We start from the raw sequence: 19,689 nt of genomic DNA, 5'->3' as shown, positions 1-19,689 counted from the left end.
TCAGCAGCTCCACTGAATGAGGAAGACTTCTCATTTTCAGCACAAACCTTGTTTCTGCCCAAGCTGAGAGTGCTGGCTCTTTGTGTGCAGATAGGGGTGGTTCCATATCTTCCAGGCTAAAAAATAGACCACATCAAATTCCTTTTTCTTTTATAAACCCACGTCTTTTCTTCATTAAATATTTACTTGTTTAGTATTTACTTTCTCTGTGTTCACTTCCTAGTAAGTATTAATGGAAACTAAAGCAATGGATGCTTAGCATGCCTGAAAGCATAGCTGTGTATCAGAGGTGTGCAGTGGAAGTAATGAGAAAGGGGGAAATGTAATGGATGAACAGCATTTTTTTCACAGTTTTTTTCTGAACAAGCTCGAAGTGAGACAACACCACAATAAAGGGTTACAATAAAGGGTGGAAGAAAATCTTCACAAGACACCTGGGGTATTGTCTCAATGCAGAAGAGCAGACTAAGGAAATAGTCAAAATATCCAGAGCAAAGCTATACATGTATATGTACATAAATGGTTATCATTATAGATATGTTATATAGGATATATTATTAATTATGTGTTACTTATATACATTATACATATGATATATAGTGAGCTGATACAATATGGGTATAGAATTAACTGGATGCATGGTCCTGGAGACGGAGTAGTTTGGGCTTGAGCCTTGGGCTCAAGTGTGCTCAATGTGAATAAAATAATTAGCAAATTAAAACCTGATTAATAGAAGACAGCCTGTAAGAAAGTGCGTGGTGCAGTGTAGTAAGGAACTGATGCTCATCCTCTTACGAACAATTTCTGATGCTTATAAAACACGGTTCTGGCTTATATATAAAACAGAGCTCCTGAAGCTCAGCCTGTGTCGTGCTGCTCAGCCCCAGCACAACACTGGCTTGTCCACAGGACACCTATGTGACAAATGCAGTGTCTCATCAAGCAGGGCAGCAGCAGTCCTGTTCCTCCCAGGGCTGGGAGCTGCCTCGGAAGCAGGCAGGGGGAGAGGCAGACCCTGGGAGGCCGGATACTTCTCCATGCGTCCTAAGGTCAGGATAACCCCCATCTCTCTGCGTTCACCATCCAAATGTGTGGAGGTTGACACTGAGGGAAAATCCGAGAGGTTTTCAGGAAGCCAGCTGAAGCCTTTGCATTGCTGTTTACTACAGAGCAGCTTCAGGCTATTCCCTGGCTGCGATTTTTCTTGGTGGGGAATGAGTCAGCCAGAAAATCTGTATCAAACTCAAGTAGAAGAAATCTTAAGACAAATTGTGCATAAGAAGAAATTGCTAGCTCTACATCATACCCCTCCTGTGTTGTAGACTAAACAAGAAATTAGTCATCTACCTGCTTATGTAACCAGAAAGCAAAATGCCCTTGATATGAGAAGAACGGGATACCACAATGTGATTCCGCTTTTTGAAAGGGATTTCGGGAACTACAGACCACCGAGTTTAGTGTCTCTATCAGGTGAAATGCATGGAAGCTACAGCAAAGAATGTAATGGATAGAAATGTGGGAAAAGCATGGTAAAATAGTGATGAGTCATGGTGGTTTTATAGAGGGGAAAGTGCTTCGCTGGCAAAGCAGAGAGGCTGGAGGTCACCATCAAGAATGTAACTAGTAGACCAGAGTTAATAGCCCAATTAGTGGACGTATGTCATTCTCTAGAATGCAAAAAAGCCTTAAATTTAAAACAAGCCTTTTCTTTTTGTTCTTTGAATGCCAATGGCCTTTCTCTGACGTTGTCCTTTCTTGGAGAGCTGTGGTTCCTAATGTGGATGAGGACTCTTTGCTGAGCCCTGCTGTCTTCTACCCGGTCAGCCAGGCTTGTGTTTTGAAAGCATGCCATAAAATCATGGGCCAAAGGATAAGAAAACACAGCTAGCACAACCTGGTACTGCTAAATGGTGAGTATTGACATCTGTGGGCAAAGGGAAACCCCATCTGATAGTGTCCCTAGTTTTCTGTCTCTAGCCCTCTGGCCCAGCCCTCTTTTCTCCCAGTGCATGCAGTCTTTGCCCAGTAACCCTTGGGAGTTATTTTCCCCCCATACATCCTCCTGGCATTTAGACCTGGCTTTCCATTTCTGTGGGTGGTGTGCCTCTGTTTTACACAGCACAAACACCAAAGGCTGCCCCAGTAACAGCAGCTGGTCCCTGGCTGGCTTGGAGCTGTGTGTGGGAGCCTCTGGGCCAGACACAGGCTTGGTCTCTCCTTTGCATGGTTGGGGTTGGGTGGGCACCTCTTGGTCAGCCCCAAGCCCCAGCAGTGTGTGGGCTGTTTGCACCCCATGGGGTTGGGACTGCACAGACCTGCAAACCATGGTCCCTTTGCTGCTTGTTTTGTTTTCTTTCTACTTGCAGTTAAACTTTAATTACTCAGTTTACCTCTTATTAAACAATCTCTTCATTGATACACTTTTATATGCATATATTTACATTCTGCAAATATAAAAAGATATAAAAGTGCATTTGTATCTGTGTAATAGATTTTTACATATTTGTACAGCTTTGCATAGGTAGAGATAGGTTTGTATATGTAAATAGCTCTTTATATATAGCAGGTCAGGTAACTGCCACCCTGTAGCCTGCGTGGCCATCGTCCTGACCCAGGCTTGTGCTCACTGCCCTTGTGCAGGTGCTGGGTACAGAAGAACCATGCTCCAGCTCTGTGAGGAATCGATTATAATAACCCTCGCTGGAGGGAACACAAGAAGGAAAAGAGGATAGCAGGAACAGGCTTAAGCCCCTGCTGGTGTGGGCTTTAGGGTCTTGTAGGGTAAACAACTCCATCATTTCTGCAGTTGAGCAGAGGGTGGTTAATGAAAACACGCTGCTTCACTTCAAGATACGGACAAGGACAAGCTGGTGGCGTCATTGCCAGGTGCCAAGCGGGAGCTGCCTCCAGGCTGCTCGGGTGCAATGAGCTGGCGCAGCTCACCCTGTGGCAGGGGCGCAGACCGAGCTCCCCCCGCGGCACACACAGCCAGGGCTTGTGTGGGTCACCTTGATGCCCTGTCAGGATCAACGGGAATGGGGCTCTTTCCAGCGTGCTCCAGGAGCAGTCTGGCTGGGGCTTGGCTTTGGAGAGGGAACGTGGTGTGTGTAGGGAAGGAAGAGACAGCGATCTTAACTTTTGTTGTTCATAAATACAGATAACGGGACAATGGAGAGGTGCGTGAACCCTCTAATGAGACACTGCGCACCCCAACGGCACGGGGCTGGGGAGGCAGCAGCCCTGAGGCCGTTCCCGGTGGTTCTGACAACCACAGGTAGTAAGCGCGGAGGAAAAGGTGGCACCGGGAGGAGCCGCGGGCGGGGCGGACGTGGCCCCTTTAAGAAGGAGAGCGCGGCAGGCGCGCCCGGCCCGCGCATGCGCGCACCCTTCCTCCGCGACTTATTCGGCGCGGCCGGCGGCGGGGCTGCGTGCCCGCGCGGGAGGAGCGCTGCAGCTCGCCGCGCGCATGCGCACAGCGCCGCGGGGCCCCGCCGCCCGCCGTGCGCTTTGTGGCGCTGCCGGAAGCGGCCGCGGGGAGCGGGGCCGAGCGGAGCCGGGGCAGCGCGGAGCGGCGTCCCCCCCCACTGTGTCGCCTCGGCCGCCGCGGGCACCATGGAGCCGGCGGCCTGAGGGCGGAGCGGCCGGCCCTGCCCCGACATGCCCGCCGGGCCCTTCGGCGCAGGTACGGCGGCCCGGGCCCTCCTGCCGCGGCGCTGCCCGCGCCCGGCCCGCTCCTGCCGGCGGTGGGGCCTGTGGCTGCGGGGCGCCGCCCGGGAGTCTCCGGCGCGCCGACCTCTGCGCTGCCCGCCGCGGGGCCGGGCCTGCGGTACGGCGGGACGGGACAGAGCGGGCGGGGGCCGCGCTCACCCCCGGGGGTCGCCGCGGAGCGGCTGCTGCGGGGGGTCTCGGCCGGTGTGGCGGAGCCGCCGCAGGGCGGGCGGGAGCGAGCCGGGGGACCCTTCGCACCCACCCGCGGCGCTGGGGTCTTTCTCGGCCCGGGCCCCGGCTGCGGGGACTGGTTTCGAACCGCGTTTCGGGCCCCCGGTACGAGTGTGCGGTGTCACCAGGGGCCGGTGAGCTCCTTCCCCCTGCGGGCCGGCCCCCGCATGCGGGAGTGCGGGCGGGCGGGAGGGAGGGAAAAGTTTGTGTCGCTGTTCCCTTGCAGACTTTCTTAGGACTCATCCGGTGGTGCCTTGCGTCTCTGGCTGCAGGCCTCCCTTCGCTTTCCCTTGCTGATTTCTCGTCCGTTTGATCTTCAGGGCCTGCGGGCAGTAGATCGGGTTTCCTTTGGAAAGCGGGGAACAGCAGCAAAAGCGGAGCAAGGCTCTGCTCCGCGGGTGTAGGGGACTGCTGCTTCGGGAGGTCCCTCCCTGGTTGTGCAGTTTGTGGAGTTGCACGAGGACCTAGACCAATGTAAAATAAACTGTAGAATAAAATCTATTCCCAGTCTGGGTCAGGGAAATGCACTGTTCTGCAGTTGAGTTCGTTATGTGGGTTTTGGCACAAGTGAGAGATGTGAGAACTCGGTAAATTCTCAGGCCCCCTGCCTGGAAGGTAATTTTCCCAACCGTGCTGTTAAAGATGAGAATGATGGTGAGCAGCAAAGTAGCACTGATGGCTGAGTAATGAAGCTTGAAAGCAGAGTAATAGCAAAAACATACAAAATTGACTGATGCTTTCTGATGGTACTGTTAATCTTCAGGTATTGCAATGTGTAAGTGTGAGGCAACTGCCCTCTCTGTAGCAGGTGCCCAGCTTCCTGCTTTGGGAAGGTTGGAGTGTGGTGCCCTCAGAACCAGCATGGCAATGAAGTCAGTGAGGAGGAGTGCTGGGGAGACTGAGACCTAAGCCCCGAGGCTTATATGGCACCTTACATTTGAGATGCAGCCTCCTCTGTAATCATGTATTAACTTCTGCTCCAGTTAGGTGGTAAAATCAGACAAATTCACCTTCCCTGGGCAAGGGGAGCTGTGATTCAATTCTCAGTAACACTGGGGCTGGATGGCCTGGGAGGGGATGACATGAGCTCCTGTTTTTAATGTGCCTGATTTCTTCCTGCCTTGAGTCTAGGCTTTTTTCATTTAATAGCAATCCTGACATGCATCTCCATTTAGTCTTTAACCAAATCCTGACTTAGAAGCACTAGCAGAATGCTGAGTCTTCTGGTTGGCCTTTGCCTTTTTTATTGTTTGCCTGCTCTCTGCTCTCCCTGCCGTCCTTTACACACGGCGTGTGCCTAAGGCAGAGCCTCCCCCTTGGATGGGCTCCAGAGCTGAGCTGCCTGGAGGGGTCTGCGCTGCTTCGGTCCTGCTGGGCTTAGTATGAGAGGTGCTGAGTTAGTCTTGGCAGGATTGGAGTTGTTCTCTCCAGCATAAACTTGGAGGGCAGAGGGACAGCAGTGTCCAGGTGGGTGTGTGGCAATTGTCCATGCTCAGGATGTCTGAGAAAAACTACTCATAAACCTCTTTGGTACGTGATGCAGGGAGGGCGCATTGTGGAAGGTGCTTTCTGGCAGTGGTTGTTGCTTGTAGAGAGTAGATGTCAGTACTACTGGTGTAATAGGGGTTGTGTTATAGAGGTATTATGTGTTTTCTGGGAAATACTTAAAGTATGTCTAATATCTCGGAGCTTTATGGTGTAGATCCTTTATATTGATGCTTCTCTGGTTAGGCTCTGTTAGGTCTTCCACCTTCCTTGTGCACTTCTCTACTGGTGGTTTTTGCATCTACTCTCTTCATAACAATTGCCTCAGCTCTGCTTTTTTCTTCCAATAAACCCCAAGAAGCATCCATTTTTGGGACAGCTTGTCTCCAGGCCTGGAACCTTTTGCATTGTAGGCAAGCATTTCATTTTATGTATGAAGCTGCTGAGCATGAAGGGCTCGATGTTCACATTTGCCCCCAGCACTCATCTCACTGGGCATAGGCTTCCTGAGGAGCTGCACTGGACACCAGTGCTGGTTCCCTGACCTCTCCCCTGCACATGCTCCAAACCCCCATCTCTGCTTTAGGCTCTGAGCTCCTTCATATTCCATCAGAGTAACTACAGAATGTGGGCCTATTATGTGGTTAGGGAATTCTTACTGTCTATCTTTACTGATCCAAGAGTTTAAATATTTTGGCTGCAGTTGTTCATATTAAGTCTTTGGGGACTGGAAACAGAACTTGTATATCCTTATATTTAGAGTTTTATGGGCTCATTAGTGATTTCTTTCATGCTCACCGACTTCTACAGTGTTTATGAACTTGGATCTTTGGTCTTAAATGCTGAAACACCCATTTTCAGTGGTTTATATGGTGATAGCTACTACAATTCCTAAGGTGAAATGGATCTGGGGGGAAATATGTTGAAACCCAAATTATTTGCCACACTAAGGAATAGTGGAATTATGCTCAGTTTCATAGTAGATGGTAAATATTTGAACTTCACATCTGTCAGCTGTTCTGCCAGTGTAAATGCTGACAATTTCCTTCTAGGTCTGTCTGTGAGAATCTGGGGATGTTTTATGTAGTGTAGCCTCCAGGAGCATGAACAGGACCCTTGACCAAAGCGAGGGTGTGTAAAACTGCTGCTTGGTAAATGTCAGGGTTGTATTTATTCTTCTTCCTACCCCTCCTCTTAATTAGGTTGCTTGTCATTCTGAGTGATTTGAATCTCAATAAGACATATGTGTAAGTGAAATGTGAATATTCAGCTGCATGAAACTTAGGAGATGTTACTTGGGCCAGTGAGAATGCTTTGTTTGAAGCTGAAATGCAGCAGCATTGCAAAGACAGAAGTAAAAATCAGGGTATGCTGTTTGCCTGGTGTGACAGTTGTACTGTTTTCTTCAGTTTGCTGTTGCTGTGTAAGTAGTTTATGATGAGTAACAGCCTCTTCTGAGGGAGTGAGTCCTGCTTCTACGAAGCATTGGGTGCCTTTGTCTAAAGCAAGTTATAGAACTGTCAATGTACCTGTTGAAACACGTCGTAACAGATACTGTGGTGTGGGGAGACTTCCCAGCATTTTCAACTTATGTCCAGTTATAAGAAGCTGCTTAGTAGGTGGGTTAGCCATGCCCAAATCTGAACAGATGGCAGCAATTTCCAATTCAAATGGCAGTTGAAGTGGAGTCTTAAATGAGAAATGACTTCTAGTCCTTGCAAATAAAAACTTCTTACTGCTAAATGTAGGGGGCAAATAATACCCCAGGAAATCCCACCTCAAAAGGATTTTACATCTGGAACAATTACTGGTTTCAGAATTCCTTGTATATTGATAAGACTAACAGAAGATTTCTTTTCTGGCAAGACCAAAGGAAGTCTTGAATATGAATTAAGATACTGATTTGCTCATTACATTTTTGTGTGAAGGTCAGGCAGCAGGCTGGATGTATGTGGCACCAGAGGTTTTGGTTACCCTGTCCTGCTGCTAAACCTCTCTTAAACATTGGCATATTATATCTGTCCTGTATCTATTACAAATGCTGCTCCTTTCATAAGCATAGGTCACACAAAAGAGCTTTGCATCTTTGCTTCTGCATGGCAGGGAGCTGCATGAAGGGAAGTGGTTGTGTCCTCCCATTCCTTTGCCCTCGTGCAATGTGGGTTTTCCAAAATGCAGCAGGATTTGGAAGTCCTTGTCCTCTCTGGTGACTTCTATCTTCTGGACAAGAAAGCTCCTACACAGGCGCTGCCTACAGTTTGTGCTCTGCAACATTTCCATGCTTCTGGGAACCCTGTTCTGGTGTAAGGGCAGGCACACTAAGTGTGCATGCAGTTATCAGCACACTGATAAAGTTCCTGTGAGCTGCCAGTCCTTCAGCTGGAGCATGGTGATGGAAAGTACATGCTGCTTTATCAGCTGAAATCAGTTTATTTAAACCAGCACTCCTCAAATGGTGTTATGTGCTTCTGCAATGAACTTGAGTGTCAAATGGGAGGATGGAGAGTGCCTTCGCCCTTCCTGCCTGGTGAGCAGCAAAGCCAGGGCAGGGGCACACTGCTCTGGGGGTACAGGTAGTGCTGTAGGCTTGAGAGAGGAAGGGGGAGACTTGCAAAGTGGATGATACTTCACTTTTGTCCCTCCTTCTTCCTCTCCAAATGCAAGCTGGAGACTAAGGCAGTGTTCTGATGGGACAGAAAGGGAAGATGCAGAAGCCCCAGGGATATAGGATATAAAAGGAAAATATACCTCTAAGGAAACCAGTATCATAAAGTTAGGCCGTGACTGACTCACTGAATTAGTGACCCACATCACTAACGGTTGTGGGTCATGCTCATTTTGGGGTTTTTGTTTGGTGGTGGTTTGTTTTGTTGTTGTTGTGACTTCTTTGTGTCCCAAGAGATAGTGTCCTGGAATTGTTTTCCTCGAAGCTAAGGGTTTTGACCACAGTGGCACACACATTCCCCCTGCCACGGCCTCCAGAGGAGAGAAAGTGCCTCAAGGATGGAGAGGATATGCTTCCTGCAGGCTGTGGCTGCTCTGATTAATCTGCTGTCAGATAAGCACACGTGATTGCTGCCTCAAACCAGGAAGGACATAGTTTGGAAAGCCAAGATCTTGCTGCCTCTCTTTCCCTCCTGCCTTGAAGGGAATCATCAGGCTTTTTACGTGGGTTTTGGGTGTAAAAAACCACTCATGGAGTCAGCTAAATATGTAGATCTGTTTAAATGGTGGCTTGTCTCTAAGAAAGGTGTATGTATTTCCAGGCCTGGCTTCTTGTTTGGTTTTGGGCCAAAGAATGTCTAAGGGAGGCACTGAAAATATTTCCTGTATAAGTAACTGGCTTCCAAAATGTGCCGCCGAAGTGTAGTTGGCAAACGGTCCTCAGGGTGCCATTTGTGACAGCTTGAGCTGATCTAAGCTGTGACTGTTGAATTCTCCTTGCTTTTCCCCTGTGCCAGCCCTATTTTCCTTGTTTTATTATTCACGTGGTCAACTGGCTCAGATAACTGATAAAACACTGCTGGCGTTGGTGGGGAGGGGGAAGAGGGAGATAGTTTGGTCCTGGTTCCATGGCTTAGGCTGTTCAAGTGGCAGTTGTAATGTTGCTGTGAGTGGGTGCAAAAGCCTGCTGCTGCTGCAGGCAGTTTCACTTAGTTTCCCTAACTGAAACTTACTGTTATCTTTTTGTTAAAAAGCCCAAAACCCAAGCTCATAGCTATATTGAAGACCAAAACAAAACCCCACCACAACACATTAAGGTGGAAAACCAGCTGTTGGAATCTCTTCCAGGTCTTCAAATGTATGACATGGGCATGTGCACCTTGAATTTACAAGGGTCTGTATCACGGCAAACAGCCTTAGTTTTGATAACTTGTGTCGTAGACATTTCTACTAATTATGTGTTCTTTTCCTTCCTCACCCCCAGGTGTTGTTTGGATTGTAGCATAGAGGCACTATGTACTCAGAGTGGAGATCCTTGCATCTTGTCATTCAAAATGATCAGGGGAATACCAGTGTACTTCACAGCTATCCTGAAAACGTGGGGAGAGAAGTGGCAAACGCAGTGGTGCGTCCTCTTGGGCAAGCTTTAATTACATCATCTGTTGGAAGTGAGAGTTTACTAAAAACAGACAAAGAAGTAAGTGCATTTCCTTACAGAGCGCAGTTTCCTTCGTGCTAGAGTATGCTATATTTTTAGGTTAGTGATCTAAATAAGGACTCTATTAACAGCTAGTTCATAGCAACAGTGAACTTCAGGACCTAGTAGTAAATGTTTATCTAAGCTACTCTACAGGCTAAAGTAATAAAAACCAACCCAAAACCCACCAAACAACACCAAACCAGGAAAAAAAAAAGACCAAGGGATTTAGCACTTAACACACACTAAGCCTTTCTAGTTACTTTAATTTTTGAAGCAACAGTATGTGACTTTTTAAGAAGTCTTTGAATAGTAGAAGTATTTACTAGAATTTGAAAATCTTCCTTTACATCAGCTCTTGTGTGTTCCGAAGAGTTCTCTCTACAGGTTATACTGAGATTCAAGATTTAGAGTGATTTGCCATTTAATCTTCATGATGTCACGATATACAAATTAATGACTTGGTGTTTTCTTGCATTATGTGTTAAATAGAATTGCCTGTACCACATTACTACTGTCACTTTGAGGTAGAACCAGTGTGCTCTGACCATTGTTTACCTGCTAATGTTTATTTTTAATAACTTTTGCTTTGTGTTTGTTTAGGTAAAATGGACTATGGAGGTGGTTTGTTATGGACTGACCCTCCCTCTGGATGGCGATACTGTGAAATACTGTGTCGATGTATATACAGATTGGATTATGGCTCTCGTATTACCTAAGGACTCCATTCCTTTACCAGTTATTAAGGAACCAAACCTTTATGTTCAAAGCATTCTCAAACATCTCCAAAATCTCTTTGTACCGAGGTGAGTGTTAGGGCTGGGACACTCGGGAGGCTCAAGAATTCAACATCCTTGGATGGTAATGTTGAGATTCACATGCTTTGAAGTCTTGGACAAAGTTATATTGTCACGGAGCTCAAACATCATGCTTTGTTTATCATTTATGACAAGTTTACCTGCTGCTGTTGAACACGCGTATTGGATAAGTAAGAGGAAATTATTTAATGGTGCCCTATGAAACAGTACTTAAATATTAGCTATCTGAAACTACTGCAGATCAATGTTTAGTGTATGTCTGTAAGTACCAGATCATCTGCTTTTATCATTATTAATAATGTAGCACTGCAAGTGGCCTTCAAAGTGCTCTGCTGCGCTTGGATCATTTAACTTTAGCTGAAGGCTTTGTTAAAACTGATACAAATTCAGACGAGGAGTTCGTTGTTCTTTATTGCTCGCTTCAAAGTCTACCACCTAACCTTAGTTGTCATTGCTCTTGATTTGTAGAGAAAAGGGCATTTTCATTCCCATTAAAGGATGGTCAGGACAACAACACAAACCTGACAAAAGCATGCTTCTGGGTTAGACTTCTGCAGGAAGTTGCCTCTAAGCTTTAATACATGCAGAATAGAGTCTCCTGTCTGAGAACCTTTATTCCCATGGCACAGTAAAGAATGAATCCTTCACTAGTCCATGAAATAGTTGTTGCTATGATCCCTTGACTGCTTTCACACCTGGGGCCATGGTAGCAGGCAGTTCAGTAGTCACGTTTCTTTCCTGTTGGCATAAGCTGCCATTTCACCCTTATCTCCCAACTTTGTTCATGGAGCTCAGTACAGGGTGGTTGACTGCACAGGATGGCTGTTGAATAAAATAATTAACATCCAGAGATAGGGAGGGCTGGAAAATCATTATTTTAAACACTATACTCCTCTTCCTCCCTCCTCCAGTATAACTGTTCTATTGTTTTTCTTTCAAAAGCCTCTGAGATGTATCTGAAACACTTTTCATGGCTGAAAACTTAAAGTTCACGTTTTGTCCTCCAGGGAGCTGCATTCAGAATTCACACCAGCAACAGGAATACATTCTGTAATGGAAATGAAATGTAGAACTGGGTTGTGCACACCTTGCTTGAGTGAAAGCAAAGGCTCATATTCTTATGTGCCTAGGGAGGGGAAGAGAAGAATAATTTCTGGTTTTACCAAATTGATACAGGTTGCTGGTGGGGTCCTGTAGAAGACCTGCCCAGGAGCTCTTGTAGCAACGTGCGTTGAGCTATCTCCTGGAAAAGTCTCCTGTTCTTGTGTTGAAGATACTAAGCCTTTATTATAAGCTCATGTCCTATGGAGGGTTGTGATTAAAATAGCTTCCTTCCTCATCCTGGTTTCCTGGAAACGATGTAGCTGTTGGTCTGGCTGCCTAAAAATGGTGGCCCAGAGTTGAGATGAGGGTTTCAGATGTAGAGTTGAGGTGTGAAATGCAGTAGCCTTAAGTGGGCAGTTCAACTGAAATAGCATCTCAGGAACATGTATACACTAAATACAAAGCAGGTGTGTATAAAACATTCCAGTTTGAGTGCTCAGCTGAAGCAAATGTTTACATGCAAAGTCCTTGAAATAGTGCTGTGCCAAGAACAGTGAAAGATGGGCAAGTCAAGCTGCCTTTCCTCTGTCTGCTGGATAGACTAGAGAGAGGGTGCTCACATCCCTTCCTCCTGCATTGACCTGCCCAACCCAGAGGGATGAACACTTCTTTTCTTGATGTATTTGAGCAGTCCCCAGGCAACCCTCAGGCTGTCTCTCACAACCCTATGACACTCTGGAAGCCTTGCAAGTTACTGAAACAGTGGTGGTAGTTACTGCTGTCAGTAAGGTTTTGGTGCCACAAACTGTTGGAAGCACAGAAAGAAAACATGAGAACTTTTCCCTGCCTCCCCTCCTCAGGAGATTGAGGTGTGGATACAAGGGTCTTCCATGCAACTAGAATATCTGGAATTGCTTGAGAGGCCATGGAACATGTGACTGTCCAAGTGTAATAGATGCTTTTTTTTGTAATAACTTCTGCATCTCATATGAAATCATGAGAACAATTCTTGTCCCAAAGGAGTGTGGGAACCAAAAGGCCAAGCTCTCTAGAAATCTGGACATGAATCTGCAAAATGCTGCAACCAGAGTTTGCCATTCAGTTGCCTTTGTGGACAAGGGGAACTTCAGAGTTGCCTGATCAGCTCAAAGTATCCCATTAGTTACCTTGCCTATAGAGCTCCTGTGTGTAAGCCACCTTTTTATAGATTCCCTAGATTATTAGGGAAACAAGTCTTGAAACAGGCTTTGAACTTCAAGTCTGTCAAGATTAAGGATATCTTTCAATTAAAGTGTATGTTTTGTTGTTGCTTGGGATAAAAATAGTGCTATGACCAAGGCAGGGCTTACTGGTCTCAAGCTTTGTTCTACAAAGACTATTTGTTAGGATCTAGCACTAGGATCAAGCAACTCACTGAAGACTTGAACTGTGACTAGTTTGCAGTTTGGCATTAGATATTATCTAGTCTCTTTGTAATCTTGTTTCCAGTACTATAATGCAACATTTATTCTATCAAGATAATAGCTGATAGTATTTTTAAAGGGTGTCTGACAATAATCTCAATGCGAGCTCCTACTCTCTCAGAACAGCAGATCTCTATCTAGTGGATCAGCATGTTCTTGAGAGACTTGCCATGTAATGTGACTTGTGGGTTACACCACGCTGAAAGCGTTTGGAAGAATCTGGAAATACTAATTAGTAGTCTAGAGGAAGGTAGTATTTTTATGATTTCTTTTGTCATCCCTTCAGTAAGTGGTAGGAGGGATGAAGCAGTGCACAAGTTGAAATGCAGGTTGTGTATATTGCGTGCTGTAATTTGTAATCTCTTCTTTCACCCTTTCAGCTTCTCACGCTTTCAGGCTTCCTCAGCTTTGTTCGTTGGTGTCCTCAGATACTGTCCAGAATGTTTCATGTTACTGTTTTGTACCTGTTCCACCCTGTCCAAACTAACTGATGGGAAGAGAGTGCGCTGCTTTGGGCTCTTTCTGTAACACTTCATGTTGAGTGACTGAGCAGTGGCAGTGTGGAACTGGTTGTTAGTATAAAGAAGACCTTGATAATATCAACTTGTTCCCTTTCTTCCTTACTTACTGCCTCTTCCTTTAGTCTGACTTTCCTATTTAATGGCCCTCTTCTTGATAATATTTTTTTCCCCCTAAATCCAAGGAATTGGGGATAAGAGTTGGATCTACGTTTGGAAGCAAGAGGAAAACTAGGAAGAATTTACATTAGTCTGCTGACAATGTTTTCTCCTAATTTTGCCACTTTCCTTCTGAATTATGTATGTAATAGTGATGTCTCACGTTCTCATTGTTTGGCCTAAGATAAATTCCCTTGAGATAACGGGTGTGTTCACCTGATGGTGGTGAGTTCTGTGTCATCCAGAGGAGAATGTAATGGTACATCTTGTACTCATTAAGGCAGAGTTAGGATGCTTAGAGACAGAGTTAAGGTGCATAGAAGCATATTAGCTCATGTTCTTGGCTCTTGTTCAATAATATTGATGTTTCCTCTTGTAATTGCTCAAAGTTCAGATTATTATACACATCACTTTATAGTTGTTGTTTAGAGACTCAAGTCTTGTTTTCTTCTGTTGCAGGCCAGACCCAGGATCTAGTCAGATCAGGTTGTGCTTGCAGGTTTTGAAAGCTGTCCAGAAACTGGCTCATGAATCAACAATTATGGCAAGAGAAACCTGGGAGGTTTTGTTATTATTTCTTCTTCAGATCAATGACACTCTTCTAGCAGCTCCGACTGTGCAAGGTTCATGTTCAATTTTCATTTGGTTCAATTACTGGAAAAACCTTTGGCTCTGCTTGATGTTGAGCTGCCAGGGGGGTGGGGTGAAACCTGCTAAAAGCTTTTAGTAGCCACCAAAGCACCGTAGCGCCCTCCTGATTCAGCTACACTACTCTGAAGCAAAGCTTTGTCAGAAAAGACTGAATGGTTTGGAGCTGAGTTTTCCTGAATATGTCGTTGCAGAACAGACAGTGGCTTTGTACAGGAACAGTTCCTGGTGAATGGTTTCAGAGGGTTGTTCCCTCTTTGTTTCACTGGAACCCTTATGTATCTTGTTGTTTGACCTGCCTATTTGGAAAATCATATTGTCAGTTTATATATATTTAAAAAAAGAAAGACATCAGTATAGACAGAATGCAATGGAAGACAGCCTAAGATCAGGGAATTCCCTGTGTCCCTTAGTGACACACATATTTGGCTGGGTGTTATGTTTAGTCTTGTAAAAAGGTGAATTTGCTGTAGGAAGCAATTGGGAATCCCTCTTAAATCAAAAGAAAAAACCCAAAGCTTAAGAATCTTTACACACTGAAACTAAAATCTTCTTGGGGAGATATTTGAAGTTACTTAGATTGCATACTCACTGAAGGTGTGCTTTGTTTCTGTTATAAGGTGGCATTGCTGAGAATCTGGCTGAAAAACTAATTGGTGTGCTGTTTGAGGTGTGGTTACTGGCTTGTACACGGTGCTTTCCAACACCACCTTACTGGAAAACTGCCAAAGAGATGGTGGCCAACTGGCGACATCACCCTGCAGTAGTGGAGCAGTGGAGCAAGGTCATCTGTGCCCTTACTTCCAGGTAGGAGAAATCCCATGGGCGTACACACGTGTATGAGGATGATAATGGTTATACATGTTTTTCCTCTGGAGTTGCTTATTTGTGGAGCACCCGCAATCCAAAAGTGAATGAGGAAAACAAAGTGAGAGGTCTTGTATCTAATACCCTTGACTTTTACTGTTCATAGAATCATAGAATGGTTTGGGTTGGAAGGAACCTTAAAGCTCATCTATTTCAACCCCGCTGCCATGGGCAAGGACATCCTCCATTAGACCAGGTTGCTGAAAGCCCTGTCCAACTCGTGTGTGTGTCTTCGTTCTGCAAGTGAAGATCTGAGTTGGATCATCTCTGTCACTGTGTAATCTCAGCATCTCTCAGATGCACTTTACAGTGTGTGTTTACTAGTCGCCATCACTGTGACTCTTCATCATGTTTAATGGCAGTCACCACCTAAACTATTAGGTGCTTGTTACTACTGCATGTTGCTGTGTTTGAGGTGACTCTTGGTCTCTACCTCGCCTGCGCTGTGGAGCTGAAGCCATGCTATAGCTGCCTGGCACTTGTGTCCTGGTGGTAGGAATGTGATGGGCTGCAGGTTCTCCTCTGAGCAGTGGCCTTCTCCTCCAGATAGTATTGGAGGAGAGCTGTACCAAATCTTGCTGGGCATGGGAACAGTGAGGATCATGGAATCATTTAGGTTGGAAAAGACCTTTAAGATCATCAAGTCCAATCATAAACCCAGCACTGCCAAGTCCACCATGTCCCTGAGTGCCATATCTGCACTTTTAAATGTGGATGGTGACTCCACCATTTGTCTGGGCAGCCCGTTCCAATGCTTGATAACCCTTTCGGTGAAGAATTTTTTCTTAATGCCCAGTCTAAACCTCCCCTGGTGCAACTTGAGGCCGTTTCCCCTTGTATGAAGTCTTTGTGGGACAAATCTCAGCCTCTTGAAGGAAAGAACTAAACTAATTGGTGAGGGACAGGGGTCTGGGTCTCTTCCTCCCAGCTTTCCTGAGACATCAATAATCATTTCTATAGAAGTTCAAAGATGTATTAAAATTCAATGCTATGCTTTTCTGCAAGGGTTTATTTTAACCTTGAAGACTCTTGCTTTTGAATTACCTGTCAAAATTCCGAGTGCGGATAGATTTTTCCAGGTTATGGGGCTGCTTGTTAAACCTGTGGGAAATAAAGCTGCAATGCAAGGCCTGTGTGTTTCCCACGCTATTTCTGTAGCTATTTTTAGCTCATTAGATGCAGCGTTGCATAACAGAAAATATCTTATGATTCACTGGTCTGAAAAGAACAGCTCTGTCTCAAAACATGCGTTGGTGTTCTGCTCCATGCACTCTGCCCACATTTTAGCTTCCACTGTTGACTAACAGTCTTAGTTCTGTTGATGCATAGTAACCTGCAGGTTTTCTGTAATGTTTTAGTCTGCTGTGCAGTAATGCTGGTTTACACCTAATACAAAGAAAGCTGAACTCCTCTGAGGTTAACTTTAAGTTCAGTGGTATTTTAAGCTCATAGCTTTTTGATTTGTTTGGGTCTTTGGGCAGGCTCCAAATGAGTTTAGCTTAGGGAGAGATAAAAACTGATTTCTGGGAATGCTAGGATATTGGGAAAGTGTGTCTCAGATCTCTTCCATCCTTTTAGAGAATACTATGTTAGCTTCTGCAAAACACAGTGCATCTTTCTTGAAGAGCTTGCTACTCTCTGGATTGCAAATCCTGTGCTGCTTGTAGGACAGCACTAAGTGTTGCTCAGTGGTGTAAATTATAACTCATCAGTAACCTGGAATTTAGACCTGTAACCTAATGTGACTTGTTGGTGTCATTGGACACTTCAGCCAAAAAGCTTTGAGGGTAAGAGCTTAAATTCCTTCTTCATTTTCTTTTTCCCTGCTCTCTTCTTAGGCAGCATCTTGTCAGTTATGTGTGTGCCTGTGTTAACTGGTAAGCCCCTGGCTAATTACATGGGAGGGCTGCTGTGGGGTGTTAGGCTTCCACAATTCTTTGATTTGGTTGGACCTTTGGGCAGGCTCCAAGGCATGTACCCTTCAAAGCTGTAAGAGGACTAAATGATTGTATGAAGTGGGGAGCTCTAGGAAAACTTGAGATGTTGCATTGTTGCTTGTGGGCCCACCTGGGGATTGCTGGTTCCTTTGAGGCTCAAATGCACTGCTGATTTGAGGAGTATTAACTGAACGATGGATCTGTCTGACTTGCTTTCTAGATTGCTGCGTTTTACATATGGACCTTCCTTTCCTCCATTTAAAATTCCTGATGAAGATGCTGGTCTGATTCCTCCTGAAATGGATAATGAGTGCGTTGCACAAACTTGGTTTCGCTTTTTACATATGCTGAGGTATTGTAATTACAGCCATCCATTGTTCGTGTTCTTGCATCATCTCTGTACGTTTGCATGACAAATGAAAAATGTCTCTGCAGATTGCTAAGTTTGAGCACATAAATAAAGAGTGAGAGCCCTGTTATACCAGTGCCCTGCAGCAGTTCAGGGCAAGGTTGTGCTGTTTGCCTTCGAACTCTTTGACTCTTTCAGAACGTAAACTGGTTCATTTAACTAAAAAGGTTTTAGCTATTTAGCATTTTGAAGGATCTGAAAAACAAGACTTCGATACAATTTTTGTTTCTCTGAGACAGCAAACAGGAAAAGCAGAACAATAGCTCCCAGAGATATAAACTGCTCCCATTTATTCTCTAGAGTGTTAAATTTAACCTACAAAAGATTATTCTTAAAAAGGGTCTATCTCTTTGTTTTTATGAAGAAAGCTATACATTTTTACATCCATGATACTCTTCCTTAAATACACAACAGAACCAAGTGGCACGCTTGGTCTTATAATTCTTGGGAATGGCATTGCATTCATGTTCTGAATGGCTGGAATATTAAACTATGTATGTAAAATTTCTACTAATTAGATAAACATGAGACTGTTTAAAATCTAATTCTTATAAAAATTTGTTCTTTTTCTTCGTGATAGTAATGTCACAAGTACTGTACTCTTCAAATCTGGAATTGCTGTTACAGGATTTGTATCAGTCAGGAAAAATTGCTCAGACTTTACATCCCCTTCCCTTTCTTGTCACTGGTAACAGTAAAGTCATTGCTAATAATAATTTGAGAATAATTTTAACAATGTAGGGGCCTCTTAAACTGGATTCAAAAGACCTCATGAATAATATTACTGCAACAGTGGGATTATTCTATTCTAAGACTGTACTATTCTAAGCATATGCTCTGGTTCATTGGATCTTAATAACATTCTTACATGTATTTGGGTAATGTTTGAAACGAAGACAATAAAGTACTGCTAACCCTGGAAGTGAAAATTGACTTCCTGTGATGGGGTCACAGCTAAAAATATATTTGATGCTGTTTTGTGATGGAGTTATTTAAATGCCTCAAACTGTTGTATCTTTAAGTATTTTTAAAATCCTAACAGCTGATCTTAAACTGACTAAAACATATTTTGCTCTTTTTGTGTGCAGTAATCCTGTGGATTTGAGTAACCCAGCCATTATTAGCTCTACCCCCAAATTTCAGGAGCAGTTTCTGAATGTGAGTGGGATGACTCAAGAACTGAATCAGTACCCCTGCCTTAAACATCTGCCTCAAATATTCTTCCGTGCCATGCGTGGGATCAGCTGTTTAGTGGATGCCTTCCTAGGTAATGCTTTTGTCCTACCTGTGGATAGCTAGGAATAGTAACTTAATCGTGTTGTTATCTCTTTTAAATCTGTCTTCTCCATAAACACAGCCATAACAATTTATCATTTGCAAGTACGCCCTGGAATTGATAGGGAAGGGACCTCACTTCACTTTTAAATGACCATCTGTGTACACAGTAATAAATTGTAGGTGGCCTTAGTTTTAAATGCAAAACAAATATATCTGAAGTCCAAAATAAAGCCAGCCATCTCTTCCCCAAGCGAGGCTTCTTTCTCTCTTTGTCTAATCACCAATGCAAGTGTTAGGCTTTTAGCTTCATGTGAGCACTGACCACTTTGTTTCTGAACTTTGTGGCAACAGCTGAGTGCAGTGCCTGTTTTTATAAGGTACTGAATTTTGACTGTCCTCTTCAGATCTTTATACTTACAAGTGCCAGTTTCACTTAGTGTATGATTAGTGGGAGACTAGTAATGCTGAGAAGAAAAGCTGTGTTTCTTTGTGTCTGCTGGTTAGTGAGTAGCTCAGATTTGACTGAAAGGTAAAGTAGATGTAAGTGCTGGCTGATAAGTTTTAAGTAGTACTATATAGCGCCTGAAATCTAAAGCATTGTTCTTAGTATGCTTCAGGCTTATTAAAATTCTTCAGAGAAAATGTGCTATTGTAAACTCTGAAGAGCTGCCTGTCTCCTACTGCTTCTTTCCTTAAATGTATGCAAACAAATGTAGTCATCTGCCAGAAGCATGAGCTGATGTGAGACTGCAGAAGACTTGAGTAGACAAACTGTGTTCAGAAAGAAAATTGGCTGTGCAACACTACTGGTTTAGCAGGAGTTAGTTGTTCTGTGACGTGTTACGAAAAGTACTTGGGTGCCTTAAGTAACATGGTCAAAAAAATCTGTGTCAAATCTTCAAGCACAGTGCAATTCCACGTCATTTTTCAAATGAGGTGTGAGGGTGATGGTATTCATTACAATGGGAAGAAGTGGTATTTGT

The 19,689-nt window shown here is 44.5% G+C and overlaps 1 protein-coding gene and 1 long non-coding RNA gene across 8 annotated transcripts in view; one reads left to right on the top strand and one right to left on the bottom strand.

Moving 5' to 3' along the window:
• Positions 1-19,689, top strand: part of RALGAPB (Ral GTPase activating protein non-catalytic subunit beta) — a 68,058-nt gene that overhangs the window by 7,526 nt on the left and 40,843 nt on the right. For 3 of the 7 annotated variants that reach the window (XM_030503517.1, XM_030503516.1, XM_030503511.1), the window contains exons 1-7: positions 3,488-3,682; positions 9,353-9,565; positions 10,169-10,371; positions 14,027-14,190; positions 14,836-15,022; positions 17,240-17,371; positions 18,517-18,695. In XM_030503517.1, coding sequence (XP_030359377.1) covers positions 9,383-9,565; positions 10,169-10,371; positions 14,027-14,190; positions 14,836-15,022; positions 17,240-17,371; positions 18,517-18,695 — 1,048 coding nt within the window. In that variant the 5' untranslated portion in view covers positions 3,488-3,682; positions 9,353-9,382. Of the gene's footprint in view, positions 1-1,761; positions 1,911-3,487; positions 3,683-3,806; positions 3,827-9,352; positions 9,566-10,168; positions 10,372-14,026; positions 14,191-14,835; positions 15,023-17,239; positions 17,372-18,516; positions 18,696-19,689 lie in introns of those variants that run through there. The other 4 variants (XM_030503514.1, XM_030503513.1, XM_030503512.1 and 1 more) reach the window with 3 other exon arrangements.
• Positions 6,708-12,651, bottom strand: LOC115615424. The gene is made up of 3 exons (XR_003994045.1): positions 12,544-12,651; positions 11,741-11,747; positions 6,708-6,718 (listed from the first exon to the last, which is right to left on the bottom strand). It is a non-coding gene; the product is annotated as an uncharacterized LOC115615424 (long non-coding RNA).

This window comes from Strigops habroptila, chromosome 13 (assembly GCF_004027225.2).
Source record: "Strigops habroptila isolate Jane chromosome 13, bStrHab1.2.pri, whole genome shotgun sequence".
NCBI classification, from domain to species: domain Eukaryota; kingdom Metazoa; phylum Chordata; class Aves; order Psittaciformes; family Psittacidae; genus Strigops; species Strigops habroptila.
The sequence above is the reverse complement of the archived record's forward strand: the minus strand, read 5'-3'. Positions and strand labels throughout refer to the sequence as shown.